This window comes from Phascolarctos cinereus, unplaced genomic scaffold (assembly GCF_003287225.1).
Source record: "Phascolarctos cinereus isolate Bilbo 61053 unplaced genomic scaffold, phaCin_HiC Scaffold_4;HRSCAF=312, whole genome shotgun sequence".
Taxonomy (NCBI): domain Eukaryota; kingdom Metazoa; phylum Chordata; class Mammalia; order Diprotodontia; family Phascolarctidae; genus Phascolarctos; species Phascolarctos cinereus.
The window spans coordinates 415,196,318-415,215,541 of NW_027555847.1; the positions used below are offsets into that span (position 1 = coordinate 415,196,318).

Consider the following 19,224-nt stretch of genomic DNA (forward strand, 5'->3'; position numbering starts at 1 on the left):
CACTCTCTCGCAGCCAATGAAAGCAGCGCAGCCCGAGGAAACTCCGGCGGAGTTTCACGAGCGTGCGCTCAACCGCCCTCAGCCCGGCTGGGGATCCAAGCCGGAAGCGCGTGCACGGAGGCGGGCACGGGCGCAGCGCCGCTTCCCTCCAACGCCCCCTCCGGGTCAGAGGCTCCGGGGCGGGGCTAGCGCTCGCGCCGTGACGCAGCGTGCCTTGACGCTCCTTGCGGCGCACGGAAGCGTCTGCGGAGCGGCTCGCTGCGGCCACTCCAGCCGAGCGGCGGCCGAGGTCCGGATCTCTTGCTGGGGCGGGAGGGGTCCGGTTCGAGCGGGCTTAACCCCTTCCGCGCCGCGGTCGCGCGGGCGGCGCTTATGGCAGCTTCTCCTCGCCGCTGGGCAGCCGCTCGCGCCGGAGGAGCCCGGTCTCCGTTCCTGCCGGGGGCTCCCGGCTCGTTTCGGGGCTCTCTATGAGTCAAGGAGCGATGCCCCAGCCCGGGGGGTGGCCGGGGGCAGGCGGCCCGGAGGGGCCCAACGTGGAGGCGGAGCCCGTCTCCCCAGGCCGTGGGAAAGCAGTGGAGCGGCAGGACTCGCGGGCGGGGCCGGTCGCCCCGGGGGACCCGGGCTCCTGCCCCAGCCGGGGCCACTCGGGAGAGCAGTAAGTGCATTGCCCGGGGCTGGGGATGAGCTCCCGGGCCGGGAGACGCTGCTCGGGGTCCGGACGGGGGCCGCGGCCGAGCCCCCGGGGGCCCCGAGCGACTCCTCCGGCGGCGTCGCCCCGGGGCTGGGCGGGGGGCTCCCGGGCTCCGGTCCTCAGCCCGACCCGGCGGGCGTCGGAAGGAGCCGAGAGGGTCGGGGGTGGGGACGGCGCCGTCAGGTGACTGGAGCCGAGGGCGGAGAGCTAGGTGCTGTTTCCTACTTTAGAAATCTAGCGAGAAGCCCTAAAGTTTCAAGACACGTTTTTGAAAGCATTTATTATATTTCTTTAAAGACGTCGTGTTCTCTCTACAAACTCCGGCCACCAGGGTCTCTCGTAGCTGCAACGTTAACAGATAAAAGCTTGTAAACGTGTGGGGAGACGTTGCTGTGGACCTGGCTGCGACGCTGCAAGATAAAAACCTCGCAGACTTTTGGAAAAACATTTCAGAGAAGTTTTTCCTAACTTGAAATACGTATACACCTGACCCAGTACGCAGAAGTAATCACATCAGTGCTAAAAGCGACGTGTGTGCTGTGTCTGTGCCTGCGAGTCAAGTTAGTACTTGTGACTAGAGTCCCACCAGCGTGACAGACACTCCAAGATCTAATCTCAGGGTGGCTTATCCACCAACAGGTTGTGTAGTCATCATTTTCCTGCTGTGGAAGACGGTGTGTGTTAAATGGATGAGGCAGTGTGATGAAAGGAAAAGATTTGGAGACCTTCATTCAAAAAACATTGTTTTTACCTTATGCCAGGAACAGTTCTTTGGCACTGGTAAATCAAAGCCAAGAAGCAGTCTTCACCCTCAAGAAACTTATTCCCATTCATTTGAGGGAAAATAACATATACACAAATAAATAAATACTAACTGCGTATATAGGGCAGCTAGGTGTCTGGTCTGGAGTCTGGAAGACTTTATCTTCCTGAGTTGAAATCCAACCTCAGACATTAGTTGTGTGACCCTGGTAAGTGACTTAATCCTGTTTGACTGTTTCCTCAAATGTAAAATGAACTGGAGAAGGTAATGGCAAACCACTCCAGTATCTCTGCTTAGAAAACCCCAGATGGGGTCAGGAAGTGTTGGACAAGCCTGAACAACATAACAAACTATTATGTATTAAAGGAGGTTGAAATTAGAGGTGGCGATTAAACTGAGACTTGAAGGAAGCTAAGGGATCTAAGAAGTGGAGGTGAGAAAGAACTAATTGCATTTTTGGGGCTGGAGCAAAGAATGGAAACTGGATATGCAACGTCCTGTAAAAGGAGGGAAGGGGGTAGATTAGCTTGAACAGGAACAAGTAGGTCAGTCTGATGGGTATATTTAAGGTTGGAAGGAAAGTAATGTGCAATAAATGGAAGGACAGTCCGGCGCAAGATTGTGAAGAGCTTTAAATGCCAAACAGAGGAGTTTACATTTTATGTAAGAGAGAATAGAGAGCCATTAAAGTTTATTAAGGAGAAGAGTTATCAGACATATGCTTTAGGACTATCAATTTGGCAGTTCTGTGGAGTATCAGTTGGACTAGAGAGGGGTTTAGGAGCGAAGAGAGAGGATTGAACTCAGTGGTCCAAGTGGAAAGGAGAAACATTTTGGAGATGGAATTAGCAGTTGATTGCAAGTGAGTGAAAGGGTAAAGTATGACTCCCCCAGGTTGAATCAAAGGATCAAGTTTAAACCTTGACTCTGCTATTTATTACCTCGAGCAGATCTCTTCACTGTTCTGGGACATTTCTTCATTTGTAATTTGGGGATCTGAGATGATGACCCCATAACGTTTCTTCCAGTGCAGAGTCTGTGAATGTATGAACTAAGATTGGGTCCATGGTAAAGACATGCAAATTCAGTTTAATTGAAAAGAGCTAGGGCCTGAAAGTCAGAAAATCTGCTTTTATTGCTGTATGACCTTGGGCAGGCAAATGAGGGGTTGGACATAGATATATGATCCTAAAGGACCCTTGTCTTCAAAATCTGTAATCCTGTAAATGGCTTCTAAGGTCTTATCCAGCTTTGGGATGGATTAATTCCTGCTCCCCCCCCCCCATTCTGTATATAGGGTACAGACTTTCTCAGGATATGTATATGCATATACAGGTATACCTACACCTTCCCACTCATACATATCATGTATATATAGGTATGTGTATGAATGTGTATGTTTCTCTGTACATATGGGCATACTTATATATTAAGTATGTACACATACTTATATAAACAAAGAAATAGATTTGATTAGTTGAGTGAAACAACCAGTCTGAAGTTGAGGTTGATTAGCTTCAGATACAGCTTGGGTGTATATGTAAGTATACAAAGTGAGCTTTTGTATAGTGATCTTTTCTAGTGTTTTCCTTGGTAGAGGAGGGGATCTATAGTGAGAATACAGTGAGAGTCTGTTACACTGTGAGCCAAATCTTTGTCACAGGTAAGAGTGAATGAGCATCAGCCAACTGTTGTTGAATCTGGGAGCTATTATTTGCTTCCCTCCTGTACCGTACAGCAGCAGTTGAGATGCTCTGGTAGGCAGATTCCTTCTGCCTCAGTACTCAGTCCTCAGTACACTTCACATACAGCCTGCCCATTTTTTCTTTCCAGTGACTGAAGATGGGAAAGTATCCTATGATATTACACAGTACAAGGGTAGAAATTACCAGTAGTCAACTAGTATTTACTAAACACTTGCTATATACTAGGCATTGTGCTAAGAACTGTGAATACAAAGAAAGGCAAAAAACAAAACCAAAAAAATCCAAACTGGTCCCTGCTCTCCAGAAGCTAATGAATTTTTAAGTATCTTAGAGACTGTATGGTCTACTCACTTCATTTTAGAGATAAGGTAAGTGAGTGGTGAATTGACTTGTCCCATCTCATGGATAGTAAGTAGTGGAGTCATGACTTGAACTCAGGTCCTCTGACTCCCAATCCAGGGCTTCTTGATTCAAGAATCTCTCTTAGGTTCTTAGTCATCTAGACCAACATCCTTGTTTTGCAGATGAGAAAAATGAGATGACTTGAAGATCACGTGGTCAATTAGCATCAGAAACTAGAGCTAGAACCCTGACTGAGACTCTAAGCCCAGTACCCTTTCCACTATACCACTTCACAGTGAATGAGTAGCAATCAGGAACTTGATGAGACCTTGGTAAGTTATCTAGAGCTGTAGCAAAAATCCCGATTTTTTTTTTCCCAGTGCAGATTTTTCTAGTTTAGTTTAATGGGTTATTTAGGAGTTGGGTTCATTTTTTCTTTGAAATACTTTTGGTCATTTTGTTTCTTAGTAATTCTTTGGAATAAATAGGAATATGATGTTGAACTTTCAGAGCTTGATTTCTGATTATCACATCAAGATATATTTTAGGTATACTGATCTGTTCCTTTTCCCCCTTTCCTGTTATGGTACTGGTTTTTAGTATATACTTTGTGTTATTCTGCTGCATTATATTATTGAGGTGGATGACATGTGTCAGTTTTTATATTTGCAGATGTATGTAACTTAACAGTTTTAAGATAAATTTGAAAAGTTTTCTGCCCAAATTAATTGTTTCTAAAGCCTTTTAACCTCGTGTAGTTGTCTATAATTGGATCTAAGGCTTTTCCCTTTACCATGAGAATTGATTTTGTTGGCCTAATGTTATACAAAGGAATTCAATCAAATAACTTGCAGTTACAAAGCTTTGAAAATAGGAAAAGTATAAATGCTAAATGTTTCATAATAACCTGTGATTTCATCATTAATTTATACAATTGGCATTGGTAGGGATGCAGCTATATATACAAATTATATATGTCATAATTCTGCATTGCCAGATATAATTAATTGTGTGTGCAAGTAGGATAAAGGGTGTTTTGCTTATTAGGAGCTTCAATATCATAGCTTCTCAGATTTCTTTAATGAATAGGTAGAGAGGATTCATGTAAGAGTTTAATGAAAGGTGTTCTAAGTTTCTACGAAGTTTTTCCATTATCTGACATCACATTTTACTAGATAAGAGTGTAATCAAGGACCACGTGGGGAAAACTACTTTTCGATATCATTTTGACAGGTTTGATCATCATGATGCCAGGAGCTAGTTGACAATCTTAGTACAGGGTGCAATTTTGAGGGGTAGGGATACTGCCGGAATTGATAGGAGTTGAAGTTTGTCTTGAATGCATGTTTTATCTCCTTGTTAGTGTTCTTTCCCCACTTCTAGCCTGTCTTGTTCTTACTCTCCTTGCTGACTTTGAATACTGACCACTAGTCCTTGCTAAGATCATAGGTGATTAAATTTTAAGTTGTTATCCTTCCCAGGAATATTTGAATTCCAAAAAAGACTTGAGGAGCTTGAAGATCCCTGGATCTAAAAGGATTAAGCCATAATGGTGAAATGGCAGGTGGTGTAATTGACCCTTTTTTTTTTGAGGGTAGGTAGTGGTGGATGAATTGGCTAATTGTAATTACAGTTGCTAGTTTAAAGAGAGATGCCTAGTGTATGTGGATGAGGGAAGAATCTGCAACCCTGCCTTTTTTGGTCCCTTTTGATCAGGGACAGGACAGTCCTAACTGCCTGAGGATTTTAGCTAGGAATTTTGTGCTGCTTTGGCTTCCTTTCAGCTTCTCATCCCCTCTAGGGAAGCTTGGCCCAGCACCCAAAAAACCCTTATAGAGAATGCCACATTATTATCAAGTTGACCTATTTTAACAGCTATAAGAATAACTTCTGTTTTTCTGAGGTTGTTCTCTTGTCCCTTATATTTCTCTATGTTTTGTCTTAATTTGAAGGCAGACGAATAGCTGGTCATGAATAAAATAAAACTATTCGTAGAAGGAAGAAAGGAATTTTGGTACTTTCCAGCAGTTTGAATATCTCTCCTTCTGTCTGTCCCCCAGTGTGTAGCCTATGTGCAGTGTGTCAGCGCTGTCTGGAGCTGAGGCTGGAGAAAAAGGATATTCAGGAGCTAACCTTTACACTAGTCTCCTGTCTTGGGCATTGTGCTATGTCTCACACCTTAGTGTTCTTTGATCATTTCACTGCTGTTACCTTACCTGAGCTTTTCCTACCAGCTTGGACCACTGGTAATTTCAGGAAATATAGTAATAATAGAATCACAGATGGAATTTTTGCTGCTGTGTTTAAAACTGCAAGAATAAACTAGAGCCAGATTAGTAGGTACATTAAGATCAGTTCACCTTTATAAAGAGCTTTGTACTTTGAGGAACATTTACCTCATTACCCTATGAGGCAGGTGATATAAGTGTGACCCCATTTTATATATGAGGATGTTGAGGCTTAGAGATGTTTTTTGATTTGCCTGTAGCCACCAAGCAAACTGGCCTTTATATTCTTCACGATTAACACTCTTTGTGCTTTTTTTTTTTTTACCGACCACTCCCCTTGCCTAAAAGTGCATGTCTTCCTCACCTGTATGTCATAGAGTCCCTCTCTTCTTTCAAGGCACATCTCAAGAACCTACATGTAGGCTTTCTTGATTCCTTCAGCTGTTAGTTCCCTTTCTTCCAGCTACCTTGTATTTACTTGGTGTTTGTTTGCATCCTCTTTGTAATCTGTATATATGTATTGGCTTTCTGTACCATGTATTCTAGATATGGTCTGCCTAGAGCAGGGTGATGTTCTGGGTGTCGTGCTTCCCTTACTTGTGCCTATCTGGTAAAACTTGACGCATTGAACTCTCCAGCCACTATTCCCTCACCTCCTCCACATGATCTCTGCCACATTTCACCCATCTTATAGCTGCAAAGTTCTTTTTATGAACCTAAATACAGGACTTTATTTATCCATATTAAATTTCACCTATTAGATTTGGCTCAGCCTTGTAGCTTGTAAGGATGTGTCCCTGTCCCCAGTCCTTGTATCATTTTTCAGATTTGACAAATACACCTTTACCCAAGTCATGGGTAAAAATATTACCGTGTATAGGGCCAAGTACAGACCGTTGAGGCACTCTACTCCTTCCACCTGCCGTCAAAGGGAATATACATTGAATCTGGCCATTCAGCCTATTTCCATACTGTTTTCTAGCCATATCTCTCTTTGTCCACAAAAAAAAAGCACAGGTGACTTTGTCAGAAGCTTTGCTAAAGTCTAGATAAATTGTATATACAACCTTCCCCTAATTGATCAATCTAATAACCTTTTCACAAATGAAATAAGGTTAGTTTGCATTGTTCTTGGTAAGCTTTTGGTGATTCTTAGTGATCACCATTTCCCTTTTTAAGTACTTACAAAGTACCCCTTGATATAAAGCATTCCAATAGTTTGCCAGGAATTGAAGTGAGGCTTTAGTTTCAAGAATCTTCTTGCCCTTTTTGAACACTGAACATTTGCTTATCATCAGTTGTACCTTTCCTATTCCCTGAAGTTTATAAAGAGATCAGGACAGCAGCTCAGCAATCCTATCTTCCAGTTCTCTCAGGGCTCCTGGATAGTTTGTCTGAGCTTGGTGAGTTGACAGCAGCTAGCAACTTTGTTTTCTTACCAACTTTTTATTTACCTTAGGTTTCAATTCCCTTTTATCTATTTCTGTTGTTCCTTTCCAGTCTGAAGATTGTTCTCCCTGGAAAGAGGACTCAGAAGCACAATTAGAATTGAGTGGAGTATCTTCATCTAGTCTTTATCATCCAGGATCATCATCCACCCGGGACATGAATCCTCTCCTTTGTTTTTCGTGCCCCCAACGTAGCTTGACAAAAGGAACCAAAAAAGGTCCCTTTTATTATTCTTTGCATTGACAACTTTAACTCATTCTGATTAGAACTATTTTTCTTCTTGATACTATTGTTAATAGAACTGTGCTACTCATTCATCCTGTTTAAAAACTGCCTTCATTCCCCCACAATAAATTTTAATGCCCCTCCCCCCGAAAAAAACCTGAAAAATAAAGTCCTCAACACATGTAGCTTCATAGTCCAGCAAAACAAATTCTCACATTGGTCATGTTTGAAAATATGTCTCTACGTTTTAAGTTCATAAACCATCAGTTGCCAGAAGGTAAGTGGTGTGTTCCATCTTCATTACTTTGGATTAGTGGTTTATCATTCTACTGATCAGCTACCATTTCATCACTAGTTACCAGCCCTTCTGTTTTCTTTACATGGCTTTTAAAAAATCTTAAGTTGGGTAATTAGTTCCCTGTACTTCCATATTGTTCTCTTTTTTTTAATTTAAAATTTCTTTTTTCAATTAAGCATTTATTTTTTTCCTGTCTCCCACTTGCTCCCTACCAATGGGGGAGGAGAGGAAAAAAATGAAAAACAAAACTGTTGTAACAATTATACATTAATATTATGTTTCATTCTACGTACTGAGCCCATCATCTCTCTGTCAAGGTGTGGGTAACATTTGTTCATGACCTATCCTGTGGAATTGTGGTTGATCATTACATCAATCAGACTTCATTAGTTTTCATAATCCATTAACTTTATGGTGTTGGTGATATAGTATATGTTGTTCTGGTTCTGCTCAGTTTACTGCGTCAGCTTTTTCCTCACTGCAATCATTTGTGGTTGTGCTGTTAGCATTAAATTAAGAGTATTCCATCCTGAGACCAGCTGCTCTTGTGGAATTGTTAGGTAATTGGATCCTACATATCCTTACTTTGAATATTTTGAAATATCTTATCTCAAAATCTAGAGTGTACAAAGTATGCCTAATGTTCCCTTCCTAATCTGTCATGAATTATGATGCTATGCCTACTTCCTCTCATGGTTTCTGTGATTTCTACTTCAGTAAACAGTTCCTTCTTTGTGGTAAGTCAGGTCTAGAATAGCAGTTCCCTGCATCACTTCCTCTACCTTTTTAAAAAATGAAATTATTATTAAAGCATGTAAAATTTTTGCTGCTTTCCTTTTAACTACAAGAAAACTTTAATATATGTGTGTTATATATCTCTTTGCAAAATTTGAAATCTATTTTATGAAGTCATCTGTTTTCTCCTTCTGGCCTGGTGGTCAGTAGTATATTTTACTGTAATATAATTTTTGTTTATCCCTTTTCCACAAGTGTTATATCTCATACTTAATCCTTTCAGTTCATGGCTTTTCTCATGTGTATTCTTTTGGTATATAATGCTATTCCGCTGCTCCTTTTACTAATTTATTATTCCTTTTGAATGTGATATTTCTTTTTGTTTCCATATTCTATTCATCAATCACATCTTACTAAGCCTCAAAGATACCTACAAGATGTGGAGTTTACCATCTTTCTTAGTCTGTAAACATTTACTTGTCTACTTTCCAGCCTATTGAAAGAGAGAAGTTGGGTTTGGGAGGTATGTTAGCAAGGAGCTATGGAGACAATTGGTGTGTGTATATGAAGGTCAAGGAAGCTTTTCCAGGTTGGTGCAACATTTTGTGCTCTTAGATTTGTTTTTATCTACCTGTTTTCATCTTACCCTGTAATATAAGTTTTTCCTTATTCTAATCTCAAGTTGTTTGTCTTCGTTTGCTGCCTTGCCAAACAAACAAAAACCCCCAAAAAACTCAGAATTGATATCAAAGTTAAGCAAAGAAAATATTTTCAGTTCAGAAAATTATCCTCATTTTGAGTGGTAGAATTTTATTTCCTTCCTCCCTTCCTTCCTCTATGGCTTTTGTCAGCTGAGTATATTCTTTTAACTTTTGAAATAGAGAATATTACTTATTTCCTCCTAAGTTTATACATATATGCATCTTGTTGATTGATTGGCATTCAGCAGTAATTCAACGCAAGACATACCCTTCTCCTGGTAAATAGCTAGTTTTGGGGTCATTTTAAGTGCAGACTAACAAAAGCCATATTAACATTTTCTTATGCCATTGGGTGTCTATGAAAATTAGCATGTGTGCAAGACCTAAGAGAAACATATCAGTTGCTAAGAGAATTTTCAATGAACTCTGCCTTTCCTACCCATTAATTTTGCTTTCTTTTCTCTCCCTCTATCTTTGATACTCTCCACTCTCATTTTCCATACACATGAAAATGGATAGCTTTCCATTATTCCATGCAGTTTATCTTTGTTCCATCTTACTAGGTTTTCATGGAGACTTGAGTGAATATTTAGTGGTAGGAACTTGTTTACAGTTAGTCACCCTGCATAGTGACCCTGATAAATGAACTTTGGTTAGCTCCTAATTTTAAAGAACATATATCCAGGGTAACTACAGAATTATCCTGGAATGGGATATTTAGTCATATGAAAGAAAGCTGATTCTTCAGTGGTATTCTGTATATTTATGAAACATTTTAAAGGACTGTTTTTCATAATAAGAATTGTTTTCTTTTTTGGTAAAACTGAATTGTGCCTTCTGAGAGCCACTTGTAGGTAAGGGATGGGCTAACACATAGGTCACCTTTTATTTTAAGTTTTGATATACCCACCAGCCCCCTATGACTATCTAGTTTCTGTTTGCTTTGACTCTGACTTGGACTCAGGAGGCAACATCACACCTTATGCTTAAAATCTTACCAGAGCCATTGTTCTTGGAAAGTACCCTTCTTCCCCTTGCCTCTTTCCCAACATAAGTGGTTTTCTTTAGTTATCTCTTCTTATGTTATGAAAGTGAAAAGTGACATTTACTTAGAGACAAATTAAGAAAGGGAGAGGGGTGGAGTGGCAAAAGGTCTCTTTCCTGTTCTGCTCCATTGAATGTGACAACTTGCATCAATGGCAGATTCATTAATTATCATATAAGTAACATTTAATTGAGCATCTGATATGCTCAAGGCTCTATGCTAGGGTCTTTGATAGATGGATAAGACCTAAACATAACTACACTTCAGTAATTCAGGGATCCATCATTTTACCTATGTAGTATCCTAATGTAAATCACTGCACTTACAACTCTATAAGTGTTCATTTTGAGTTACTCTGGACAAAAACTAATCACTGTGCAGCCAACCTGCTAATGAGCTTCTCTTAACTTAACTAGGCTGCTCCTCTGATAGGGATACCAAATCTGACTCAAAGACTTACTGGCTTAGGAGGACCTGCTATATAGTTTGTGCTGTCAAGGCCTTTGAGAGACCCCAATCACTTTGATTCTGATGAAGCAAAAGAAGGGAGTTCAGAAAAATTACTGTAAAAGAAGGCTTATGAGACAGCCACCATTTTTCATGGAAACTATTTCCTCCTGGTCCCCTTTCCTGGTGTTTTTATCTCTAGGTGTACCTCCTTGATCTTCGTGGTTTTGTTTTTGTCTGCATTTGTTTAACGTCACAGGGTCTCAGAGTTGGAAGAGTCCTTGAAAACCTTGTGATCCTATGCATATCAGAACGAGAATGTCCTCTATAATGTATAGAACAAGTAGTCATTCCAGTGAGGGGAAGCTGCTGTTTTCAGTTTTTTCTTTATATTGAGCCTAAAACTGTATCTCTGCAACTTTTACGTGTTGTTTCTAGTTCTGCTTTCTGAAGCCATGTATCTTGTCTCCTCAGCTTCAGTCATTTATCACCAGCTAGACATTTCCACCAGGATGCCCCATAAGCTTTACAAATTCAGTGTGTGCAAAATGGAACTCATCTATTCTCAAGTCCCATTTTCCCACCCTTCTCAATCTATTCCTGTTACTAATATTCTTATTATTATTTAGACCACTATCATCCAGCTCACCTAGGTTCCCAACTTTAGAGTCATCCTTAACTTTTTACTTTCCTTCATATACTATAACCTTCCAATCTTTTGCCAAATATTGTCAGTTCTACCTCCTCGATATCTCTTCTGTCCACTCTTTGTTATTTACTCCCATGGCCACTACCAGTCCAGCCCTCCACTTGTTCCCTGGATTAATGCCATGGTCTTCTAATTGGTATCCTTTTCCCTTTTTATGGTTTCTTTGGGATATACATCTAGTAGTATTATTGCTGGATCGAAGGGTATATGTACAGTTTTATGTATGGTTTTAATAATATATAATTACTGCCCCTATGGGCAGCTGTGTGGTACAGAGGACAGAGTGCTAGGCCTGGAATCAGGAAGACCTGTCTCCCTCAGTTCAAATCTGGCTTCAGACACTTAAATAGTTATGAGATTTTGGATAAGTCACTTAACCCTGTTTACCTCAGTTTTTTTATCTGTAAAATGAGCTGGTGAAGGAAAAATGGCAGACCATTCCAGTATCTTTGCCAAGAAAATCCCAAATGGGGTCACAAAGACTCAAACATGACTGAAAACAGCTGAAGAATAATTATTACCCTCAAGGATCTCACTGTTATTGTTTGTCTGTTGACCATGGGGGAAGGCACCAACATAGATGATTGTATTATGAGGTACTGTTAGTGATAAGAATTGTCCAGAACATTCTCTGCTGTACTGTCTAGCTGCCGTCAACGTTATCATTTAAGATAAAATATAAGAACTAGAAAATTTTTAATGCATTTTTAAAAAAGTGAATTCTAATAAATGACATAAAAAAGTGCTTGAAATGTCTTATTTGATATTCTTTCAGGGAGGAGGACATTTATCGTGATGAAGATGAAATAAAAAAGGAGAAAGAATTACTGGTACGTGAAAGAGGGTTATCAGGTACGTTTGAGGTTTTATTCATATATAGTACTTCATATTTGCAGGAAAAACTGTAGAATTCACATCTAGTTTCCCAAAGTACTTATACATGTATATAAATTTTCATTAGATTGTGAGCTCTTTGAGGGCAGGAACTTATTTTTTTCCTTTGTATCCCTAGCACTTACCTCAGTGTCTGGCACATAATAGATGCTTAATAAATGTTTATTGACTGAATGAATGAATAACAACAGCAATAGCTAGCATTTTCATAATGCTTAAAAGGTTTGCACAGTGCTTTGCAAATATTTTCTCATTTTGTCTCCACAACAATTTGGGGGAGGGGGTGTTAAGGTCTGTTGTTGTTTTCCGTTTTAAGATAAGGAAACCGAGGCTGAGAGAGGTTGTGACTTGCTGTGGCTCGCAAAACTAAGCCAGCTCTTCATGAATTCAGATCAAGCAGTTCATATGCCGTCTAAACAGTTATAACACTCACACTTTTTTAATCTTGCATTTATTATTGTGACATTTGAATTAATTTGAGCAATTGAAGGGTGTCAGGGAAAAGAGTGCTTCCATAAGAAAGTTTAATATGGGTACAAGTAGATTTTTGAAATTCTTTAATTCATATAATTTATCATCAGTTGAAAGCAACTTCATTTCAGTTATGCATTTTATTTGACCTCAGTAGCAGAAGAGTACATTGTTTCAAATGTATGTTTCATTTGAGTGACACTGGCTAAGTGCATTTATTTGTACACTTTTCATTTTAAGAATTTGAGGAATTTCCAAGAAAGAAGTCATTAGTGCATGAAATGTATGGTGCAGTATTACCATTCATTGTTCATGATTTCATTTAAAGCATGAGTCTAATCTTAATCTCTGAAACATGGATCCAAACTTGTTCCCTCAACCATGGGACCTCAAGTCACCACTTCTTTTGTGATCACTGGAAGAGGCTTCCGCTGAATAGGATAAGGTGGTTTACATCCTACTCATTGGCTTCAGATACACAGAGGTTAAGGGGCCATGCAGGCACTGCTTCTGGGAACCATCAGCAGCCCCAGAAGCAACAGTAGGTATTGGCAAAAATCATGTGAAGAAGGTAGAAGGAAGGCAGCTCACTTGCAGTTGTTTTGGCCAACTCTGTGGCTTGGGGAAGGATCTGAGGGATTGGTAGTTTTATTTTTCCTTCTTAGGTCTGTAATATCACCTTAGCTGTAGATATGCTACAAACAGCCTGTCATAATGAGACACATTAATCCCGTTGCATTATGAAACTTTACTTTGCTTTTGTGGATCATGTATACAAGGTGTGACGATAAAGCAAGGAAATATAACCAATGTGTACATTGCTATTCAGTTGTTTTCAGTTGTGTTTGAGTCTTCATGACCCTATTTTGGGTTTTATTGGCAAAGATCCTGGAATGGTTTGCCATTTCCTTCTCTAGCTTTTTACAGATGACGAAACTGAGGTAATCAGGGTTAAGTGACTTGCCCAGTGTCACACAGCTAATTAAGTGTCTGAGGCCATATTTGAACTCAGGGAGATGAGTTTTCCTGACTCCAGGCCTGGCACTCTATCCACTGCACTACCTATCTGCCCCATTGTGTACACAGGGTGTCCCAAGAGTCTTAATAGGTTCAATAGCTTAAAGACTTGGGAGAGCCATTACTATGTCACTGCCAGATCAGTGTCAGGAGTTCATCTTTTCTAGAAAGCAGTTTTAAGAATTTTGTTAAAAGCTTTAATAATTCTCATGATACTATTCAGAAATCCTTTATTTTATGACATGAATTCAAGAAATGCTCATGACAGATCTCCCTTTCTTTATTTTATTGTGTTATAGCCATACCTTTTTCCCGGGACAAGGAGAACATCATTTTGTTGAAAGAGTGAACTGTTGCCTTTGTTATGAGATTGCTACTTTGTTTTATGTTTTCTTGGTTATTATTGTTTTGTATTTGTTCCTTAACAGAGCCCAAGTTAAGTGTGGCCCCTGAAATGGACATCATGGACTATTGCAAAAAAGAGTGGAGAGGAAATACCCAAATGGCAAAACGGATGAAAAAGGTGTGATTAAAAACTAAGCACATCTTCATACGTTTATGCATGTGTGCATGTGCTGATATGTGTGTGCTTTAGTGCATGCTTTCATTGATAGTCATGCAGCTTTTCCTGTTTTTAGAAGTTCTTTAAGATGATAGTTATTAGGTTATTTCAGAGAATATTGTCGTCTTGATTTTATGGGTTATGAAACAAGTCCAAGAATATATAGATATAGATACACACACACACACACACACACACGCACACACGTATGGAATTTAGTCCTAGTTGGATTCTAAATATGCCGTTGGTACCAACTTATCAGACTGCTTCTAATTTATAAATTAATTGTTATTTTACTGAAAGATTGATTTTCCACTTTAGGTTTAGGTTCGACGAGCCTGTGAGGACACTGCTTTTTTCCGTGGTTGAGGACTTAGCAAGAGAAGGACACCCTGCTATTATGATATTAAGGGATGTGGCAGCTCCTGATTTATATTATTGGGCCTTGAGAAGACTATGGAAGCTTTGAGGAGACATCTTACAGTCCAGTCCTAGAAATCCAGGAAACCCCTAGAAAAAGGCAGTTGCTTTTCTTCTCAAAGGTCTAGTCATTATTAGGGGCCCTGTGGGACATGGGCTGAGCTAGATCCCCCAGGTCCTTCTTTAGAGTAACTAGATATGAGGATCAGGGGAAGCTCTTCCTTTGGAGGGTAGTTAACTCCTCAAAGAGTAGTGGTGGCTTAAGCCTGAAAGTACATCTCTTATGACTTCCAGTCATATGGGGCTACCTCTTAGATTGGACAGTCCTCAGGTTACCCAGGATTGTAGGGTACAGGCAGGTAGTCCTTGTATCCTGGTACTGTTTTGATGGGTTGTGCCACTTCAGTTCCAGTTAAATAAGTATTGGTTGGACATTTTCTGTGTGCCCAGTAATAGGTCTGGTGGAGGATACAGAAGTAGTATAGAACATAGTCCCTTGTCCTTAGAGGAGCTTGTTTTCTGTTTGGGTGCCATATTGTAGGACTGCTCTATATCTCATCATTAGAGAAGAGCCATTGGCTGCTGGCCACAAATTACTATTTATCTTGAGAAACTTTTGGCAGTTTTCCCCTTGTCATTGTTAGATAATGCAGTTCAGCATCACTTACATGAAAACAAAACTGGTGCTACTTGACAGGTTTCTTTCACCATTCAGGTGGAGTCCTAAATGACTCTTTTTGACGGGATAGTCCATTCAGCTGCTTGATTCAGGGTCAGATTGTATTTTGGAACTAACTCAGCAGGATGCTATTCCTTTTAAAATTGGACGTTCTGCATGGGCCATATGAAGGTCCCTTCCAGATATGGCAGTCAGTTGCTAACATCTGCTTTAACATTTTTTTTTTCTGGCTAAAATAGTTTCTTCCATGCTATAGACATGCATCTGTGCTTGAGAAGATTTCAGAGCCCTTTTTTATGAGGGGAAATTTTGGCTTTGTCTGCAGGCACCCCTGCTGCCTACACTCAGTTGAAGTGAGTTGCTTTTTCCCTCTGGGCAAGAATACAAATCTAACTCTTAAACTTTCAGAGCAGATGGAGGATTTTTTTTTCTTACTGCACACCTGCATATTTAAAGCCCATGACTCCAAGTTTAATCAATAGCATAAATATCTGCACCATAGGGACTTGTTAGAGAATAGAATCTTGTGCATACTGTGATCTGCCAGAGATGCAATTGAGAAACTGGTGTTTGAGAAAGGCAACTTGATAGACATATAAAACGGCCATTTAAAAAGATTTTCTGAGCTCTAACCCTGTATGAATTTAGATAATCAGAAAGCAGATATCTGGTTCATATTATTTTAGCTCCCTGAAGAAACAGCTTTGCTGATTTCTGGTTTGATGTAATGTCCTCTGACTCTGGAGAGGGCCAGACTGTGAAGAGCTGGAAGACACTTCACAGCAAATATCTGGTCCTTCGCTTCTGTCTCACAGAGGAGGAAAATGAAGTCTTAGAGGTGATTGCCCAAAGTCACCCAGATTTTTATTAGTGAATCCAGGACTAGAACTTGGGTCTCCTAACTCCTAGCCAGATGCCATTTCTTTTTCATCTGGCTGCTTGATGTCTGAAATGTTGGACATGTCTCCTCTGTCTTTTGCAAACCATGGTTGAAGACTTTCTCTACCTTGCTTCCCAGTTTTTCTTTATTCTGAGGACTCAAGCAAGAAATTAACCCTTGAATTTAGTTCTTGAAAACATCTAATTTCTACAGGTGTGCTTTCTTTTATCAGACGTTGAAAACCATGTTACCCACCAGGAAATTCCATTCTCCTTGCCTGGTAGAGGGCACTGCTTATCCCTTACACTTTATTGTGAAGCCTCCCCTGTATGCCCTCATGTAATGCTGGTAATAAGCAACCCTTCTCCTCTGCACTGACATACGTGTCTTTTGTCTTCGAAAGTTCTTAATGGATATCCTATAATATATATTGTAGTTGTCAGTGTTATTTCTTGTCCCCGTTTTAGACTGCAAGCTCCACGAGGGAGCTGTCCAGTTCTTTGTACATAAGTGCTTAAAAATATTTATTGAATTGGGGGGAAAAATTACATTTTAGTTTTTTGATAAAAACATTTGAATTCTCTGTAGGGATAAATTAGGCCAAATGTCCTTTCCCTCTTTTCCCTCCTCCTTTTCAGGGGGAAATTTGGTTATTTAAAGAACATCTGTGAGTTTTGAGACATGGAGTGAATTTTTCCTATATGAATAAAACTTTCTAAGCCACCTGAGCTTAGTAATAGCTGTGTTGATTTCTTTGACAATTTCACACAGGGCTATGAAGAAGTTTCTCAGAAATTTACTTCTATAAGGAGAGTCCGAGGTGATAATTACTGTGCTCTCAGGGCAACCTTGTTCCAGGCAATGAGCCAATCAACTGATCTTCCTATCTGGCTCAAGAATCAGGATATAATGCTGGTATGTTTCAGATTTGCTCTTATAAAAATTTAAAATACTTTGAAATGTTACATATCTAAAAATTGAAATACTTTAAAAGATTAAATGCTTCTTTTCAGAATATTGTCTTTTTTTTGGTGTCGCATGTTTATTTTTAAATAAATTTTTTTTCCAATTAACCAGAATCTCCTTTCCCTCCTCCCCTTGACTCCACTAAAAAAGAAAGAAAAATAAAGTCCTACATAAATATTTATAGTCAAGCAAAACAAATTCCTACATTTGCTGTGTCCTGAAAAAAAAATATTTCAATCTGCATTCTTGAATCTATCACCTTCCCATCAGGAATTGGGTATCCTGTTTTATCATGAGTCTTCTGGAATCCTGGTTGGTTATTGTGTTGGTTGGCCTTCTTAAGTCTTTAAAACTTGTTTGTTTCTACAATATTATTTTTGTATAAATTGTTCTGCTTCTGCTCACTTCTGTCTGCATTGGTTCATCAAATCCTCCCAGGTTTCCCTAAAACTATCCCCTTTGCTATTTCTTAAAGCACAATAGTATTCCATTATCTAAATAGACTGCAATTTGTTCAGCCATTCCCCAATTGATGGGCACCCCTCAGTTTCCAATTTCTTTTGCCACTACAAATAAGATATATATCTATATATCTGTAGATATATAGATAGATATATTTTTACATACGGATCCTTTTCTCTTTGAATTTTAGGTGTATTGACCTAGTAGCAGTATTGCTAGGTCAAGATGCACAGTTTAATAGCTTTTTGGACATAGTTGCAAATTACTTTCCAGAGTGGCTACACCAAGTTCACAGCTCCACAACAGTGCATTAAAGCATCTGTTTTCCCACAGTCCCTCCAGCCTTTGTCATTTTCCTTTTCTGTTGCCTTAGCCAATCTGATAGGTAAGAATTATTGTTCAGTTATTTTAATCATATCTGAGTCTTTGTGACCCCATTTGGGGTTTTCTTGGCAAAAGTTTTCTTGGAGTGGTTGGTCATTTCCTTCTCCAGCTCATTTTACAGATGAGGAAACTGAGGCAAACAGGGTTAAGTGATTTATTTGCCCAGGGTCACATAGCTAAAAGTGTCTAAGGCCAGATTTGAACTCAATAGGTATGAGATAGTACCTCAAGGTTTTTCTGATTTGCATTTCTCTAATTATTAGTGATTTAGAGTACCAGATAATGGTTTACGAATACAAGATAGCTTGGCTTTCTTCCTCTGAAAACTACCAATTCATATTCTTTGACCGTTGTATTAATTGAGGAGATAGTTCTTATTCTTTAATTTGAATCAGTTCCCTATAAATCTTAAAAATGAGACCTTTATCAAAAAAACTTGGTTAAAAGACTTTTCTCCATTCACCTTTTGCTTTTTTAATTTTAACTACATTGTTCAAGTACTTTTTTTAATTCTGTGTAATCAAAATTATCCATTTTATCTTTTGTGAACATCTCAGTTCCTTATTGGGTCTTAAACTCTTTTTGCTATCCAAGGATCTTGCAGGTAATCTCCTTGCTCTTCTAATTTATTTTTTATTTCATCCTTTATGTCCAGTCACATACCGATTGGGAGTTTTCTGCCAGACTATGTTACAGGTTTTCCCAGCAATTTTTGTCAAATCATGAGTTCTTAACTCCAGTCACTGGAATCTTTGAGTTTATCAAATAATAGGGTACTGTACTCATTTGCTTCTGTATATCTGTTTCACTGAATGACTTGTTTGTTCTTACTCAGTACCAGATTGTTTGGATGATTACTGCTTTCTTGTATCCTTTGAGATCTGGTAATGCTAGGCCTCCTTTTCTTCCCAATTTTTTTCATTATTTCCCTTGAGAGTCTTGACTTTTTGTTGCTCCAGTTGATTTTTTTAGAAAATATTTTCTGTCTCAATGAAGTATTTCTTGGGTAATTTGGTATGGCATGAATAAGTAATTTAATTTAGGTATTAATGGAATTTTTATCATATTGGCTCATCCTATCCATGGTCAATGAATACTTCTCCATTTATTTGGATGTCTTATGTAAAAAAGTGTTTTGTAGTTGTATTTG

General features: G+C 39.3%; 1 protein-coding gene across 2 annotated transcripts in view; it reads left to right on the top strand.

Annotated features, from left to right (window-relative positions):
* Positions 1-364: 364 nt before the first annotated feature.
* The window catches only part of OTULIN (OTU deubiquitinase with linear linkage specificity), a 43,881-nt gene continuing 25,021 nt past the window's right edge, over positions 365-19,224 (top strand). Inside the window, exons 1-4 of one of the 2 annotated variants that reach the window (XM_021008627.2) lie at positions 365-655; positions 12,115-12,191; positions 14,150-14,244; positions 17,034-17,177. In XM_021008627.2, the coding sequence (XP_020864286.1) occupies positions 468-655; positions 12,115-12,191; positions 14,150-14,244; positions 17,034-17,177 (504 nt within the window). In that variant the 5' untranslated portion in view covers positions 365-467. Of the gene's footprint in view, positions 656-3,709; positions 3,835-12,114; positions 12,192-14,149; positions 14,245-17,033; positions 17,178-19,224 lie in introns of those variants that run through there. The other variant, XM_021008628.2, reaches the window with a different exon arrangement.